At 37.0% G+C, this 18,022-nt stretch overlaps 1 protein-coding gene and 1 long non-coding RNA gene across 6 annotated transcripts in view; one reads left to right on the top strand and one right to left on the bottom strand.

The window, feature by feature from the left end:
• The window catches only part of NUF2 (NUF2 component of NDC80 kinetochore complex), a 29,889-nt gene extending 20,541 nt beyond the window's left edge, over positions 1-9,348 (bottom strand). The window contains exons 1-6 of one of the 5 annotated variants that reach the window (XM_067728485.1): positions 9,206-9,348; positions 6,435-6,552; positions 5,647-5,789; positions 4,370-4,444; positions 3,310-3,386; positions 2,736-2,797 (exon numbers count right to left, since the gene is read on the bottom strand). In XM_067728485.1, coding sequence (XP_067584586.1) covers positions 2,736-2,797; positions 3,310-3,386; positions 4,370-4,444; positions 5,647-5,769 — 337 coding nt within the window. In that variant the 5' untranslated portion in view covers positions 5,770-5,789; positions 6,435-6,552; positions 9,206-9,348. Of the gene's footprint in view, positions 1-2,735; positions 2,798-3,309; positions 3,387-4,369; positions 4,445-5,646; positions 5,790-6,434; positions 6,553-9,088 lie in introns of all 5 variants that reach the window. The other 4 variants (XM_067728486.1, XM_067728488.1, XM_067728489.1 and 1 more) reach the window with 4 other exon arrangements.
• Positions 9,349-9,401: 53 nt separating this feature from the next.
• Positions 9,402-14,568, top strand: LOC137219619 (uncharacterized). The gene is made up of 2 exons (XR_010941182.1): positions 9,402-9,657; positions 11,219-14,568. It is a non-coding gene; the product is annotated as an uncharacterized lncRNA (long non-coding RNA).
• Positions 14,569-18,022: the final 3,454 nt, after the last annotated feature.

Below are 18,022 nucleotides of genomic sequence, written 5' to 3'. Positions count from 1 at the left end.
CCTGATAAAGGCAATCTAAGGAAATCCTAAAACTAACATTATACTTACTGGTGAAAGCCTAAATGCTTTCCCCTTAAGATCAGGAACAAGACAATGATGCCTGCTCTCACCATTTTAATTCAACATTACGCTAGAAGTCCTAGCCACTGCAGAAGGAAAGAAAAATAAGTAAAATACATCTAGACTGGAAAAGAAGTAAAACTGCCTTTGTTCTCAAACAATATGATTGCCCGTGTAGAAAACCCTAAGGAATCTATTTTAAAGAATCTACTAGAAATAAGGTCAATATATAAAAATCAATTGTTTCTCTACACTAGCAATGACCAATCAATCAGAAATTTAAACTAAAAGAAGTTTACAATATCCCTTAAAATTGAAGTACTTAGGGATAAATTTATCAAAATGTATATGACCTGTACTCTGAAAATTATAAAACACTGTTGTGAAAAATTAAAGACAACCTAAATAAATGGAGGGATATACACATGGATTAGAAGACCCAATATTATCAAGTTGTCAATTATCCCCCAAATGAACTATACATTCAAAGTAACCTCAGTCAAAATTCCACTAGGCTATGGGGAGTGGAGGGGGGTTGAAAGTGACAGGCTGATTCTAAAATTTATATGGAAATACAAAAGACCAGAATAACTAAAACAATTTTGAAAAAGTGAACAAAGTTGCAGGACTTCCACCGTCTGATTTCAAGCCTTACTATAGAGCTAAAGTAATCAAGGTAGTATGCTTGGTGTAAAGACAGACATATAGATCAATGGAGCAAAGAGTGAAGCCAGAAATATACTCATATATATATATATATATATATATATATATATATATATATATATATATATGATCATTGACTTTTTAAAACAGAATTCTTAGAGCACTTTAGTTCACAGAAAAATTGAGCAGAAAGTAGTTTCCATATACGCTATGTCCCTGTACACGCACAGCTTACTCCACTATAAACATCCCCCACCTGAGTGGTATATCTGTTACAAAAGATGATCCTACACTGACACATCATTATCAGCCAAAGACCATAGTTCACATTAGGGTTCACTCTTGGAGTTGCACATTCTATGGGTTTTGACAAATGTATAATGACACAATAGTATCATACACAATAGTTTCACTGCCCTAAAACTCCTCTGTGCCCTGGCTATCCATTCTTCCCTCCCCCAGTCCCTGGCAAACAATGATCTTTTTACTATCTTCATAAGTTTTGCCTTTTCCAGATTGTCATAATTGGAATGGTACTGTAAATAGCCTTTGCAGATTGATTTCTTACACTTAGTAATATGCATTTAAGATTCCTGCATGTCTTTTCATTGCCTGATAGCTCATTTATTTATAGCACTGAATATATTCCCCTGTCTTGATGTACTAGTTCATCCATTCACCTACTGAAGGACATCTTGGATGCTTCTAAATTTTGGCAATTATGAATAAAGCTGCAACAAATATCTGTTTGCAGGTTTTTGTGTGGACGTGAGCTTTCAACACTTGGTATTTGGGTAAATACCAAGGAGCATGACTACTGGATCATACAGTAAGAATACATTTAGTCTTGTAAGAAACTGAAAAGTGTCTTCCAAGGTCACTATACCACTTTGCATTCCCACAAGCAGTGAATGAGAGTTCCTGTTGCTCCATATCCTCATGAGCATTTGGTATTGTCAGTGTTTTCGATTTTTGCCATTCTAATAGATGTACAGTGGTTAATCAATTACTTTTGACCAAAGTGCCAGGGTAATTCAATGGGGAATGGATAATCTTTTCAATGAGTGGTGCTAGAATAATTTTATAACCATATGCATAAAGGAAAAAAAACGAACCTTGACCTTTGCCTCAGATGATATACAAAAATTCAGGCATTAAACAATAATAGCTGAAACTACAATACACTTACAGCAAAATATAGGATAAAATTTAGCCAAATAAATCCTTGAGGCCAAGATTTCTTGGTAGAACACAAAAAATAGTTTTATGAATGACAAAAGAAAAACAATGATCAATTAGAATATTCAAAATTGAAATATATTTTGCTTTGAAAAGACATCTTTTCAAAGATGTCAGGGAACTTCGGGGGGTCATGATTGTGGCACTGGTTATATAACTGTATATATTTGTTAAGATTTATTCAATTATGCATTAAAATTGGTGAACTTTTGTGTAAATTATATGTCAATAAACAACAACAAAAAAAGGAGATCCAAAAGAGGATAAAAAACAAATTTTTAAATAGCACACCTAATATCTTCCAACATAAGATAACCTGATATATAAATACAAAAGGGTCAAATGAATAAACGGACACAAAGTTAGGAGAATTTTACATTTTAATATAATATCACAGCTATTATCAGTGTGAAAAGGTACTTTCTTCATGGTAAAAAGTAATTACTACATTTGATAAAACTGGTATAATTAACCCACTATGCAACATCATAGCTTGCATATTATTTGTATTCATATTCTCAAATTTACAGGACATTTTTCAAATGTAAGGAGTTAAGAAAAACTAATCAGAAAAACAGCTTTTCTGTGGCTTTACAAAGGAAAAATTTCCAATAATAGGATATGAAAAAATTCATCCTTGAGAATCAGATATACTTTCTAAATCCAAGTTCCTTGAAGTCTTTTCTCTCTTTTTTTTCACATTTATTGATGGAAAGGTAAAATGTTAGATTGAAGCCAAACGTTAAAAATTGTTTTAAATTCTCACTTACTTGGATATAGAATATCAGCAATCTCGAAGTCATTCACCCGACAGATGGGCAGAAATGAGTCCCTTGAAGATAAAGTGGAGCAAGCATATTGAAAAGTGTACTGTGAATTACATACTAAGCCAAAGGGCATAAACATCTTATTTTCAAAAAGATTTCTGGATATATTTCTCAGTATCAAAGGACCAAGTCAGAAGTCTACTACAATATATAGTCCTACAGCACTGAAATCTACTTTTTCTGTATATTACACAAATATTCATGTAATACCAAGGTATCGTTATAGATTCTAATAAACAACTCACACTCTTTGAGGTACTAGGACTCTCTAAGAATGCAAAACCCTCCAACAATTTTAGACTCACAATATCTTAATACATCAGTTGAATGAACTGAAGGTGCCACAGGTGGAGGCAGTTAGATGTGTTTGCTGAAAATGTACAATCTTGGATATTTATGGGATGGATTGGAAAGAAAAATAGTAGAAATTCCCTCCCAAAGAAAATCATGTCTTTAAGAAAGCTGAATGTAATGTAAATACGAATGTGGACTAAGAAAATAATGACTCTTTACTCACAAATTAATAAACAGATTGCTGACTGGTAAGAAGCCTTCCATTATATGTGGATACATGACTTCAGAGTTCACTGGCATCTAAATGTAATAAACCAGAAGATCTAAGTTACACATTGATTAGACAAAATGAGAAAAATCTTCAACCTCAAGAAATCTTAATCATAGATTACAATCAAAATATATTAACTTATTATCATTAATTTAAAACAAACAAGCAAACAATACAGATCCTGGCACAAAACTAGAGTTGTCATTAATATTAATAATGCTAGGTTCACAGTCAGTGCTCAATAAAGACTTTTTAAATGAATTAAAAAATAAAGGGGTTATACTCCAATAAAGATGTTAAAAATAAATAAATAAAGGGGTAATGGTTAGCATTTACTAAATATCAGGTACTATGCTAAGCATTTTCAATATATTCTTTCTTAATTTTTATAACCACAGTAGGACAGAGTACTATCCCTATTTTATAGACAAAGAAACTAAGCTTTAGCAAGGTTTCATAGCAAATAAGTGACAAACCCTCTGATTTTTAAATAATATATAATATTGGTGAGACTCTACAGATATTACATTTTTGTACATCTTCAGATGATGCCCTGATGATTTAACAACAGCAGCAAAAAAAGATTAAGAAAAATAATCTTCCTACTAGAAATACCTAATTTGCTAAAAGCTCAATTGCCTTATTTCAATTGTTTTCAATCTTAGTGTGTATCTCCTACTCTAATTTGGGAGTCCTTACTGAGAAGAGAACAGTATCTGTAAAGACTTCGTTGTTGCTTACTATAGTCTCTGAAGACAAACTGTAAATCTGTCAATAACTGCATAGCATCAATAACTTGTGTCATTTAGGTCTTTAGTAATAGTTTTCATCTTACTAAAGCTATCAGTATAGGCCATTATTATGCCTAAGATTCCCGTGTAAGTGACATTAATTTTAAATAAGCCTTGATTTTGTTAAAAATAAAGTCAATAACTTCCCGTCCTGAAAACCAGTACTCGATGTGAGCACGAGAAATGCAGCAAAAAACAATTTTGCCTCATCTTAAACCCACCATGTAAAAATGCTCCAGTCGAATTCCATATACTATCTGTAAAGCTCTCATGTAGATCATATGCAAGACTTCAGGCTACAAGAGAAAAATAATTTTTAATACTCTGTTGCACCACTATCACCATTACTGTCCAATATTCTAGTAAATGGATACAAAGAAGAAAAGAGTGATAACATTACTCCATTCCCCTTGAAATATTTCTTAATTTTTCCAAATTTTAAAACACCTTATATACTTATCAGTTTGCTCACATGTGATAAGTGTCAATAAGATCAGTTGTTTAAGCTTATATACAGAATGTTAGCAAGTATATTCAAATCCAGTCCAGGCAATCTATCCACATTAGGGAATGGAAGATGGGTTAGTCTTTCAGAACAGGTTGTCAGACATATGACAAAAATAATGAGGGTGTATTTTTTTAAAAAGAACATGGGAAACCTTGTTTGATGCCTCAGATGTTAAGGCTAAGATGCCTTAGCTGTTAAAGTGACTACTATGATCCAGGAGGTATAAATTTAATAGGATAGTATGGGATTTTTAACTTTCATCTTCTAAATCAGTGGTTCCCAAATGCTGGCCTATACAACCTGTTCTCATCCATATACAAGTTCATTTATTCTGAGATTATCTGTTCTATTTTAAAGAATTAAAGAGGCATCAATATCAAAAAGTTTAAGTTCTACATCATTAAACCAGGTTTTATTATGTTATCACTTCAAGATGAACACAGGAAACTGGAAGGAGACTTTGGGATTTTCTGTGACACATGAATAGTTCTTTTTTGCATTTAATAACTAAAGATACAAAGAACAGTGTCTGTCAAAACAAGTCAATTCCCCCTTGGGGCACAATGCAAGAAAATTAATCTGTAAGCTTCCAAAGAAGACTGTTTCTAAGCACTTTTTCTGATTGGAAACCACTTGTGGAGTTAAGTTCCTTCAAGCTTTACCAATAAATGATACCCTCAGACCACTATTCCGATAATGAAAAGTTTAATATACTTTAATATGCCTATGGTTTAGAAGTTTTTTTTTCAGGGCGGGGGGGAGAAAACAACCATATTAAAGATTTGAATTCCTAATGGGAATGTAGAAGTTGCCCCACATATAAACTTAATGTTATTTTAAAATTACACTAGGTGAGAGAGTTTCTCTGGATTAAGATGACTAGTCTATATCAAATAGTAATATACATGTCTTTCTCCACATTCTATAGACCTAGTAGTTTAATTTCTTTTCAAATAACATTAACCACATGCAAACACAACCACATTTTACCTTGGGATTTGGAGAAAGATCATTCTTGGAGAGGTTTTTACCATCAGCTCCTGTTAAGATTTTGTTTCGAATATGAACCACAATTTCAGCTACATTATATCTGGGGAAAGACAAAGTTTCCATCTTGGGAGTCTCCTGTTAGTCTGAAGGAATTGAAAACAAAGATCAGAAACATGGCACAACTAGCAGTTTTCATTATCTAGAAGCTGATAAATATAAGGACAAAATTAACAACCCAAGGTTGAACTATATTCATAGTAGTGTTAACTATCACCAAATCATCAAACATCCTAGTAAGATAACATTAAAGACAAATATATATATATATCTATATATATATATATAGATATATATCCTAAAATAACTTTTATTCTAAAGCAACACAGTCATTTTCTAGTTTTCCTAATGCTGTTTTCTTTCACATGGGAAAGAAGACAGGTTGAACAGACAGATGAGAAACTTCTTTAAATCTGGGGGGCACAGAATTTAATAAGATCTATCCTGAGAATTAATCCTCAAAGCAAGATATATAGGCAACACTATCAGCAGAATCTATACACAAACAACAGCAAAACAGCATAAATAATAAAACTGTACTCTGATTTAACATTCTATTCAATGTACACACAGTGAGATGATTAATAAGGTTTGAGATGTAAGTAGGAAGAGAGAGAAAAAAAAACAACTGTAATTGGCAGGAATTCCAATCACTAGGGTGAGAACTTGAAAAATAAAATAAAACAAAAAACCATTTCCCCTAATGTCCTTAGATAGTAAAATATTCCCACCTGTGTTCTCCTAGAGCAGTAGTTCTCACAACTTTGGAGACACTTTTGGTTGTCAGGACTAGAGTGAGGATGCTACTGGAATCTGGTGGGTAGCCGGCCCAGAATGTTGCTAAACATCCTGCAATGCATAAGGGGGCCAATCAACAGCGAAGAATTACTCAGTTCAAAATGTCAATAATGCTGAGGTTAAGAAATCCTACCCTACAGCTAGCACTGAACTCTGTTATAATACCTGCCACAGTGTATTGTGATAATGTTTATAGAACTCTGGCACTGCACTGTGAGCCAACAGTAAGCTAAGACACTTTCATTTTCTCCGTATCTCTAGCTATGCCTAACAGAATAGCAATAGTAACAGTAGTAGTAGAAGCAGCAGCAACAGAAGCCACTTTCTCCGCCACTCAGTTAACAATACTTGGTTCATTACTTATGGATCTCCTACTCTCTAGGGAAGCAGTGTGATCCCAGAGATACAAAGTGAATACACTCACTTTTGCAAACAAACTGAAATGACCCACAATTCTGGAAATCTATTTCTTTAGGCTCCTAATGTTTCTCCGAATGTCAGGGTTAAAAGGCAGCCTTGTCAACTTTAACCACTGACAAATGCAGGAAGCCATTCTAAAAGATGATTAACAAATAACTTCTCAGTTCTGCTTAAACACTTGCAAACATCACAGAATTCACTGTCTCAAGGAAACTTTCTGTCTACCTTAGTATGTCTCTAATAATCAGATAACTCTCTCTCATACTGTGTAGAAATATGTTTGTTGTAACTCTTACCTTCTGGTCCTACTTCTAGTCATTGCAACTACATAGAATATAATAATCCTTGTTTTTATGACTCCACTTTCAAAAACATGAAGAAAGCTATCATATCTCTGCTTAGCCCTGTCTTGTCTAAGGTAAGTATAATTTAAGAATAGCCACTCCTTTTACGACTTTGTTTGAGAAAGTTTACGATTCTACTCACTTTCCTCTAAAACTGTTTTGTCAATGTCTTCTTAAAGTGTAATGCTCAAATTGAACACAATACTGCAGATATGGTCTGCTTAGGGCAGAATATCAACACAGTTGATGATGGTCACTGCTGATCTTCTGCTACTATAACACTTACAGACAAATATATATATGTGTGTGTGATTGACTGAAACTCCCAGAACTTCTTCAACATAGCCTGCTTCTCCATGAATTCTTACATCACTTCGTAGCCAACAAGCCAGGACTTCTCCATGTTCTTTTTACATAATTGATTATTTGAACCTTAAGCAAGGATTTGCATTTCCTATTATTGAATTTCCCATTATTCCTATTTCCTATTATTGAATTTTGTAATTTGCATTTCCTATCATTGAATTTCCTATTATTCCTACTTCCTATTATTGAATTTCATAATTCCAAGCTTTCCTTCTACAGCCAGAATGTTTTTGGATCCAGATTCTCACACCTCATATATTATATGTCCTTTTCAACATAAATATGCATTCTATGTTTTCACCTAGGTCATAGATTTAAAAATCATCAATTGCCCAAAGACTGCAGAAAAAGTCAACTTTCCAAAACAAACTATATCTGGATCAGAGATGATCACAATAGAGAAAGAGGTCTAAAATATCTTCATTAATTATTATCGCACATCCCTCTCTTCTAAAGTCTTGCACACTGTGCTATCAGATGAATCTGTGTAGAACACCAAATGCATCATGTAACATCTTTACAAAAATACTTTAATTACTCATCCTACCTACCACATCAAATAACCTAATGAATTTTCTGTTACAAGTTAGTCTCCTTCAAGACGTTTCCCAAACTTCCAATGTTTCCTTTTGGAACCACCTCCTATATCCAAATTCTATCTTTCTTTGATAGTACAACTTCAGTTCCAATTCATTCACGTGTGTGTGTAGAGAGGGAGGGAGTGTCGGACAGAGGAGAGGGAGAGAAAAGGACAGAGGGGAGAGAGGGAGAGAGAGGCCTTTCAATACAGTTTGAGCTCTGGTGGGATAAAGTATGTAAGTGACCTAGTATATGTAAAGTGACCCTCAGATCGCCTACCAAGTAGCAGGCACTTACTACTAATTACCCCTCCGTTCCTCATTTATTTGCAACACCATGATCCTGTACACAGTAGGTATTGAAAGAATACTGATTAAATTTCAGACACTTCATTTTTCTAAAATAAACTAGATCGTGGAAATCAAAATCCCAGGAAGCAGAGGCTAAACAAAAACAAAGAGAAAAGACTCAAAGACTCCCAACATCAAAAAATTAAGTAAACAGTTTCCTGAACTCATCAGGGAAAATGATCGTGCCACGCATGCAAAGCGCCATGCATACACCGCTCTCTTCCTCTGACTTTTGGATTAAGTATGATATTTTTGCCTTTTGATTTTTGGGTTTGACTTTAGTTAAGAGATGTTTGAGCAACGGAGACTTACCTACAAAGACAGTGGACCAGCATCTGCAACCCCATAATCTTCTAAATAACTGGGTTAAAAATATACACATACAAGATTTAACTAACCAGCTGCACCTCGTTTCTTTTCCCGTAGTCTATGTTGTACCAGCAAACACCCATTCGTTTCGTAGCAACTGGGCTCAGGTTGTTTGGGGGACTAAAATCCAATAAATACGATCTATGAGCTTTCCCCCACCTCCCAGGGGCTGGCTTCTCCAGCATCCTCCCCAGCTCTGCGCGTAACGAAAACACTGCCAGGCTCCGCGTCCCAGCTCCGGCCGTCCTCTGTCCGCGAGTGTCTGCGCTCACCTACCGCACCAGCCGCCCACAGGAAGGCTGCGAGTCCGCGGAGCAGCTACAGACGAACTCAAAAATTAGCGAACACCGACCGTTGTCACTTTTCAAACCTGCCGCCTCCTACTGGAACTCCCGCCCCGTTCCGCCCCGCCCACTGCCTGCCCTCCGCCGCGCCGGGTGCCGGTTGGGCTCAATAGACACGAGATGGCTGGTGCTGGAGTTGCGAGAGAGGACGCCGGGCTACGAGCGGAACTAGTTTTCGCGGAGTTGGAGTCTAGTCGGATCTAAATTCAGCAGGAAATGGGAGCGCCGCGGTTTGGGGGAGGAGTCCGAGGCTAATACGAAGTTTCGTGAGACCTTTGAACGGTTTTGGCGTCCGAGGTGAAGAGCGGAAGTGAATAGAGGGTTTCTGGAGACGAGCTAAACTCAAGGTGACAAGGGAAAGAGGACGTGGGGCAGTGGGGCCGGGTAAGTCATAGAGTCTCAGAGTAATAACACCGATATTTTTTGAGCGTTGATTGAGACGCCAGGTTCTGTGTTGGATGCTTATAGGCATTATCTCATTTAGGCTTCATTAAAAAGGGAAAGGGGGCTAATAGATACTATCATCAAATGAGGGATTAAATCAGGGAGATTGTGCATCTGGCCCAAAGCTGTGCGCAGTAGTTCACAAGTAGCATAACCAGGATTTGGACACAGATCATCTGATTCTGCGTTGGTGAGCCCAACTTCAAGAGGTCGGAGCAGTCTTAACAGTTCATCTGGTCAAATCCTTTCACATTTACAGGCAAGAAACCTGGGGCCCAGTCCCGTGTCCTTTGTTCTCCCTCCCTTCATTCATCCCTCTACAGGAGCAAGGCACTCCCGGTGCTAACAACATTGAACTCTTCCCCAAATTTGCACATCCGCGAGTGAGTTGGATTCTTCAAATGATGCGTGGCACTTCATACCTGATCACAAGTCTGGGTCTTGCAGCAGAAGATACGACTGGCCTAATTGTCAGCGGGGGGAAACCATTTAGTTTTATTATGGCTTGGAGCCCTAGAAGCCGTAGTAGGACTTGCTTCTGACTGCAGTGTACAGTATTATCTAGTGAGGGTGGTGTATTGGATGGGAAGTCTGCACTGAATCAAGTGAAAAATATACTGGAAATACTATTGAAAGTACAAAAATTCTGGTGCTTTGTTGTAGGGGGGTGGTGGAGGCTATACCTATTGATATAGAAATTTATACCGATTTGAAATAAAAATACATTTCATATTCATTAGTTTAGGGCTTCCTTTTCCCTTTTCTATGTCCATTTACCGATGTAATTCTCAAAAGTCAGAATCTAGTAAAACTCAAAAGTGAGTTAGAAAATAGATTTTTAAAAAAATACTTGGAGTGAGGAGAGGAGAAAAAAAAGACCTTTCTCATTGGCACTTAACCAAATCAAACCGATTACTTGTACATGCGCATACTCCACTAGGCAGTATCTTCTTAGAGGCAGGGTAAAGGACCATAGCTAGCGTAATGACTGAGAGCTCAGCTCTTGAGTCAGAAAGAGCTGGGTGTAAATCCCTCATCACGGGGCATCCCTGGTGACGCAGTGGTTAAGAATCCGCCTGCCAACCCAGGGGACACTGGTTCGAGCCCTGGTCCAGGAATATCCCACATGCCGCAGAGCAACTAAGCCCGTGCGCCACAGCTACTGAGCCTGCGCCTTAGAGCCCGCGAGCCATGACTACTGAGCCCGCGAGCCATGACTACTGAGCCCGCGTGCCACAACGGCTGGAGCCCGCGCACCTAGAGCCTGTGCTCCCCAGCAAGAGAAGCCACAATGAGAAGCCCGCGCACCGCAGTGGAGAGTAGCCCCCGTTCACTGCAACTAGAGAAAGCCCGCTCGCAGCAACGAAGACCCAATGCAGCCAAAAAAATATAAAAAATCCCTCATCACACTGCTTACTATCTGTATGGACTCAGGCAAGTTGTTTAACCTAACTAAACTGGTTTCTGCATCTTTAAAGTGGCGATAATATCTTATTTATAGGGTGTCATGAAGGTTAAATGGATTCATTCATGTAAAGTGTCTGGCAGAATTGTAAGCACTCGATAAGTATTACCTGTTATTTTGACTATTATTATTTATACATTGTCCTAGTAAAATATCTTGCAAATGGTAAGTGCTCGACAAATGCCTGAACCATTGTTAAGAGTCCAGACAAGGAAAGCGTGACCTCTATGTACCAAGAATAGAATGGACCATATGGAGAGAGAAAAATGAGGTGAAGGAAGAGCAGGATGACTGTATTTACAATAAAATAATTGTTTCTTTGGTGGATAATTTTGCTGTAGATATTGCAAATTGATAGTTATATTAGAAGTAAAATTAAGAAAAAACGAATGGGTATTTATTCAGATTGGCTCGATTATAAGGGTAGATTTGATTTTTCAAAATTCAGTTGTCTGTTACTGGTCATTGTGAATTAGAGGGCAGAAATCCAGAAATCCCAGCCTAAACTTTCTAGAGTTTTGTCATTATCCATAAAGACATTAACTACAGCAGAAAATTAGATTCCAGTACTCTTTATGGCTGTAGCATCTTTTTTCCCCCGGACCTATATACCCTCACATGCTCTATATCTGCTCTTATATTTCATTTTCCCTGTCAGCTCTCCTGCCATTACCTCCCTTCCCAGCCTAGACTGCATGGCTTATCAACATCCAAACTCCCTGCATCCCTTGCCTCTGACCCCAGTGCCTGTCAAAATCCCCGCCCTGAATCTGTCCCATAAATCCCCAGCTGGACACTCTGGAGAAAATCACACAAAGTGATGTACAACAGGTTCTTGGTCTGCAGCTTCAGCTCACCCCCAATTCTTGACACTCCTTTATCATTTGTCAGTTCCCTGTCTTATAACTTGCAGTGATTTCTCATAACTACCTTCGTCCTCAGTTTCAACTTCTCTTTTTATTCGAAGGTGACTAGAGTAGTGTAAAAGATATTTTTCAAGCACTTAACACACATTCACATGCATCTGTGACCTTTATGCCAGTTTCTTTTCTAATTTTAATTCCATGTTCCTTTTCTAGATTGCACTTTAGATCCTGGATGACAGACCTGTAAGGACTGAGCAGACCTTTGACTGACAAGATGGGATGCTCAGTGAGACCATGGCAGCCTGCAACTAGGACTTTATCTTTAATTCAGGTGGCGGTCCTGTGGTAGCTAGTGCTTTGGGTTAAAACTTTTTAAATCTCTTTTTTAAGTGACAAGAATTCCAGATTGTTGTTTCTGCTTTGTTTTAAGTGGGTCAGTGAGGATGAACAGTTGATTCACTTGGTCTAGTGTGGTAGGAATAGATAAAATACTCAGACTGGGTCCTACACCCTCCTTGCCATCAAGAACCCACTTATTTGAATATAGAGATTTCCCAGGGGCCACAGACATTTCCAGCAACCTCGTTCCCCGTTAACTGAGAAAATTCAAGCCATCATGCAGCATATTCCTTAACTTCCTGCCCACCCATTTCCCTTACCACCACATTTATCTGCCTCTCTCTTATTGATCTCAGAAGATGAATAGTGCCTACTTCTCCTGTGCTATTGATCAGTGCCTCTTTCTAGACCTCTCCGCTACATTTGACACCATTAATCAGACCCTCCTCGAAACCTAAGTCCCTTTGCTTCTCTCCTGTATCTTCTGCCTATCTCGTGCTTCTTAGGGGGCTCTTTCTCTGCCTGCCCTTTATGCAGTATAAGTTTCAACTTTGAGTTTTCTTTTTTTTTTTTTTTGCATAAATCTTCTCCTTCAGAGTACCATCCATTCTCATTGTTTTAATCTATTTGCTCAAGGATCCAAAAACTACTGCTATCTCTGACTTCCTCCTTGAGATTCAGATTTTTATTTTCTTTCCTACTAGCTAGATGCATTTGGGAGGGCTCGTGAGCCATTCAAATCCTAATTTATCCCTTTCTTTTTTTCAACTGCCCAATCTATCTCACTGTTGTCTCCAGCCTTACAACCCTTACCTGCATCCCCCGCTTTGTCTTCTAAGTAGCTGCTGTAATGATCAGTCTTAAATGTAAATCTGACTATTTCACTGGTCTGGTTAAACTTCTACAACCCCTCCCCCATCACCTCCAAGACAAAGTCCAACTCCATAGCCTGCACCCTGGGACCTCCATGATCTTGCCACTGTTTATGTTTCCACTGTCATCTCCCATCACACCCATTTCCCATTCATGAGGCTGTTTTATACTTTGAGACCTTTTCTTATTCTTGTTGACTCCGTCTGGACTGTCTTGATTTTCTTTGCCTGATCCCTACTTTCTTTACTTACTTTTCAGATGTCTTCTAAGAAGCGTTTCCCTAATCCACAGTCTGAACTAGTTGACTTTCCTTCTGACTTTCTAGGTATAGATTTATTCATTCAAAAATATTTATTGATCCTCTTATTTTATGCCAGACACTAAGCTAGGTACTGGAAGTATAATAATGAACAAGCAAATGTGATAATAATCAATCTAATAATTGACCTAATAGATCTTATATTCTCATAGGGAAGAGAGAAAAGTAATTAAAAAAAAAATTGTGGTTTAGTCTGAGTGGCTCCATGCAGGAGAATAGCTAGGAATTGGCCAGGTTAAAGGGTGGAGGGCAAGAAAGAGGTAACAACTGTGAAGGCCCAGACATAAGAGGAGAGCACAGCCTAGGAACAGAGATTCTAGACACAGGGCTGGGGAGGTAAAGAGGCACCAGATCATGAAGAGTATTACTAGTCATGTTAAGGCGTTTGGACTTCTTGAAAGTAATAGGAAGTTTGAAGGGCTTCAACAAGATTAGGTTTGTATTTAGGTGATGACTGGCTGCTATGAGAAAATAGAATTGAAGAGTGGCAAGACTGAAGGAAGGAAAACCAGTTACGACCTCATTGTAGTAATCCAGGGGAAAGAAGACAGTAGCCTATACTAGGGTATTGCCAGCATGGATGGAATTCAGGAAGTAGAAGTGGCAGGACTTGGTGACTGAATTGGGAGGGCAGAGGTGAGAGAAATCAAGGATAGAGTTCCATAAACAAGTTTTCGTGAGGACCCTATTTGCTATCATATGTTCATGGCCTAGACGTCGTTAGACATTGTAGATGCTTGATAAATATCTGCTGAGTGAGAGTTTTCTGGCTTGAGCCCCTAGATAAATGGGATGCTATTCTCTGATTTAGGAAATATAGAGGTGAACTCATTTTGGGAGGTGACTGATGATTGAGTTTTGGACATGTGTAGCTCAAGATGCCTGTGGGAGATACACATGAAAATGATAGATACAATGCGATTGGGAGAGATCTCACGTGTATTCTTTGTATACTGAAAAAAATAAAAGTTTATACTTTATTGAAATGATCAGTTTTGTGTCTGTCTCCACTATTGCACAGGGCTGATGCTAAATGACTTGATTCCCTAGCACCTAACACTTGTGTCTAGCACAAACTGGGTACCCAGTCAATGTTTTTTATTGAATTGAACTACTCCTTTTTAAACATGGTCCATCTAACAGGAGAAATTAGTAATAGTAGTAGCCTCTGAGGAGGGAGACTGGGGCTCAGAGTGAAAAGATTTTCTTTTTATTGAATATACTTTGGTTCTTTATACTTTTCCCCCATGTGCTTATATTTCCTATGAAAAATAAAAAGATGAGAAAGAAGTGTTCTATTTGTATGAACTTTATACTGAAAACTACTCCAACTATGATCTGATTGGTATAGAGTAGAATAGTAATGATATCTAAGGTCATACTAGCATTTTTTGACGACATCACATTATCAGTTGGTTTACAAATTTGATGACTATCATTGATGCCATTGTTCAATTCACTTACGCAAATAATTAATATTTATTCATGTCTTAAAAATAATGACCAACCATGAGTAGCAGGCTAAAGTGAAATTATGAACACATACTTTATATTAAGGGCATCAAAAAATCTTTGAAACGATGTATCGTGAGGGATAGGTAAAACCTACTAAAGCAACTGAGTGGCATAGTTTTACATCTGCCTAACAATTCATGTGAGAGGAAACAGCATGCCTGTTTGACCTGGCAGCTAACATTTATTGCTTGCCAACATTACAAGTAGTATCTAATATGCAAAACCTTTATTTACAAGTGTTGGAATATCCTTTACACATCTTAACTGTAGTTAATTATGAATGAATAGGTAAAAATGCTTTTATATATTTGTGAATTGACATTCTAGTGTATAATTTTATTTAAAAGGTTGGGGTTATAGGTATACTGAAGATGCACTAATATTTAAAGTGGTAAATTCTAGTAACATTTTTATTTGCACAGCATATTCACTGGGTGGCGCTATTGTATTAATGTTAACCTTACACAATTTGGAAGTTCTGTTTCATTTTCCTTTACATAAGTAAATAGAATTAGAGTGATAAACATTGAACACAATGTTCTAGGTGGAAAAAATTAGATTCTGAATTTATTGGCTTTAAGATACATGTTTAGAGTTCAGGCTTAAGACGACAAGCAGCATTGAATTCAAAGTAGCTGTCTGCTTTTTATTACCTTTTAATCATTCTAGACCTGTTAATCTACTTCATTCCTCAGCTGTGTTCATCTTTGTTAGTAGATTTGGAAACTGAGCTATACATTTGAGGTACTGTAAACAGTATCTTTGTTTTGGATTCAGATGAAATTTTCAGTTTGAAACCATAAAATATATATCTTTTGTTAATTTGCGATGAACTCTAAAGCAGATTTAAGGAAGCAAAAATTTGGTATGTTATATTCTAACCTCCTAGTATCCTATCCCCAGCTTTCACATCAACCTATATTATTTTAACATAGTATGGAGAGCCTTAGGAATTAATAGCCCAAAAAGTTGGATATTGATAAAAATATTTGTCCAATGTGACTTTTTAAAATGTAATTTTTATTCCCTGGGTATGACCGATTTTGGTATCATAATATTCTGTGGTGTTTCCAGTTATTTCAAAGGAGTTTAAAAGATTCTCATGGGGGAAAGTGTTAATGAATGCTTATGTTAAAATTAATCATTTATAACAAATTTTGGAAAAGGAAGTTAAAAACAGAACCAATAATGACAGAGTATCACAAATCAGAAAACTCTGGAGATAACTAGTTTTTTTTTTTTTGTCTGAGTGTTAGTGTCATGTTGTCATTCCTATAGATTCTTTTTTACTAGTGATTTCTATTATCTAGAGTAAATCTTCTAGTATGGACTTTATTTAATGAACCCTTAGAAGGAAATAACTTCTGAGTTCTCAATATCTTTTCATAGCCCCTAATCCCGTTTTCTCTCAAAAAGGAGACTGTATCTGAGTGTTTTATCAAAACATTTCTACATTAAGTACCAAGTAAGAGTATCTAATTTCATCATTAGTATTTGAAAAAATTACCCTTCAGTTTTCACTGACTATTTATTAAGCAGGCAACCTGATAAACAGGTTGACCATATAAATTCAAAATTGATACCTGAATATTGCTCCTAAGATAACCCATTATGACAATTTCCATTTATATACCTTTTGCCTACAGTACTTAAATAATAATTCACATTCATAGAAGATATTCTAAGTGCTAGGTCCTCTCCATGTATTATTTCATTAATTCTCACAACTGCATGAAGTAGTTTCCATTCCCATTTTTCAGATGAAAAACCAAAACTTAACTCACTAAAGAAAACTTAATTTGCTTATAGTCATATATCTAGAAAAATGGAGCCAAAACTTGAACCCACGTAATCTAATTGGAGAAAGCTCTGTCTTTATCTGCTGTACTGTGCTACCTAATCTTGAACCCTGTAACTGGTAGGGACAGTGTTAATTTTGGTGAGCAGTAGACCCCTTCTTTTTATGTTCCTCAGGTTGTATCCCTGGGTCCTTCTAGGAAAGATTGTATCCCTAGATACCTTCCACCCTTTACCACCCCCCTACAATACTCACAAAATACCTATGAAGCCTTGAGCAGTTCTTTGGGATGGGATTTAGTTGATTGGATTCTTTGATCTACTTTTCCCTTGTGTTCTAGGGATTATGTCCCCTTGTAGGCTTTTGGGTAGACTGGCAGCCTGCCTCACAAGGGCATTCCAGGCCTTCAGAGATGTCCTATGTAGGTATTCTCACATTTCTAACCCTCATTTCCCACAATTTGGCAGCTTCCAGGGTCTCTCCCAGCCCTTATTTCCCTGGGACCTATGATCATTCCAAAGAAAAATAATAAAGTTCCAGGCTTTCTGTTTCTGCCTTTGTCTCAACAGGAAATTTCACAGCTATAGCCATTTGTTGGTTGTCATTTGCTTCTGGTTCTGCTCATTGATGCGGGCGCCACCAAAAGCTTTTTCGTGGAGTTAATATTAACTAAAACAACACATTTAATGCATTTACTCCACCCCAATGATTAATTTCCTTAGGAAAACAACTATTTGCTCTACATGAGAAATTCATAATCACAGTATTAACATAATTTTGACTTATTTCTTAGGAATAAACCAGACTATATTATGCTAGCAGATCATTCCCAACTTGAGTGACAATGAATTATCTCAAAATCACTTTATTTCTTCCCTAACCACAGTGGGGGTGTGGTTGTTTGGGGGGAAGGGTGAGGACATTTTATTTCACTGTGTTATGTTTTCATTTTAGACTTGGAGACAGAAAGCAGAGTGGCAAACCACGTAGGGTGGTAGCTTAGTAGGGAATAGAAATTTAAACTAAGATTCTAACCCCTAGGTTAATCAGAATTGACAAGATTGTGAAGATTTTGTCTAAATTGTAGAGATAACGGCCATGATACCATCAACAGGAATTCATTGAATATT

Source organism: Pseudorca crassidens, chromosome 2 (genome assembly GCF_039906515.1).
Source record: "Pseudorca crassidens isolate mPseCra1 chromosome 2, mPseCra1.hap1, whole genome shotgun sequence".
NCBI lineage: Eukaryota > Metazoa > Chordata > Mammalia > Artiodactyla > Delphinidae > Pseudorca > Pseudorca crassidens.
The sequence above is the reverse complement of the archived record's forward strand: the minus strand, read 5'-3'. Positions and strand labels throughout refer to the sequence as shown.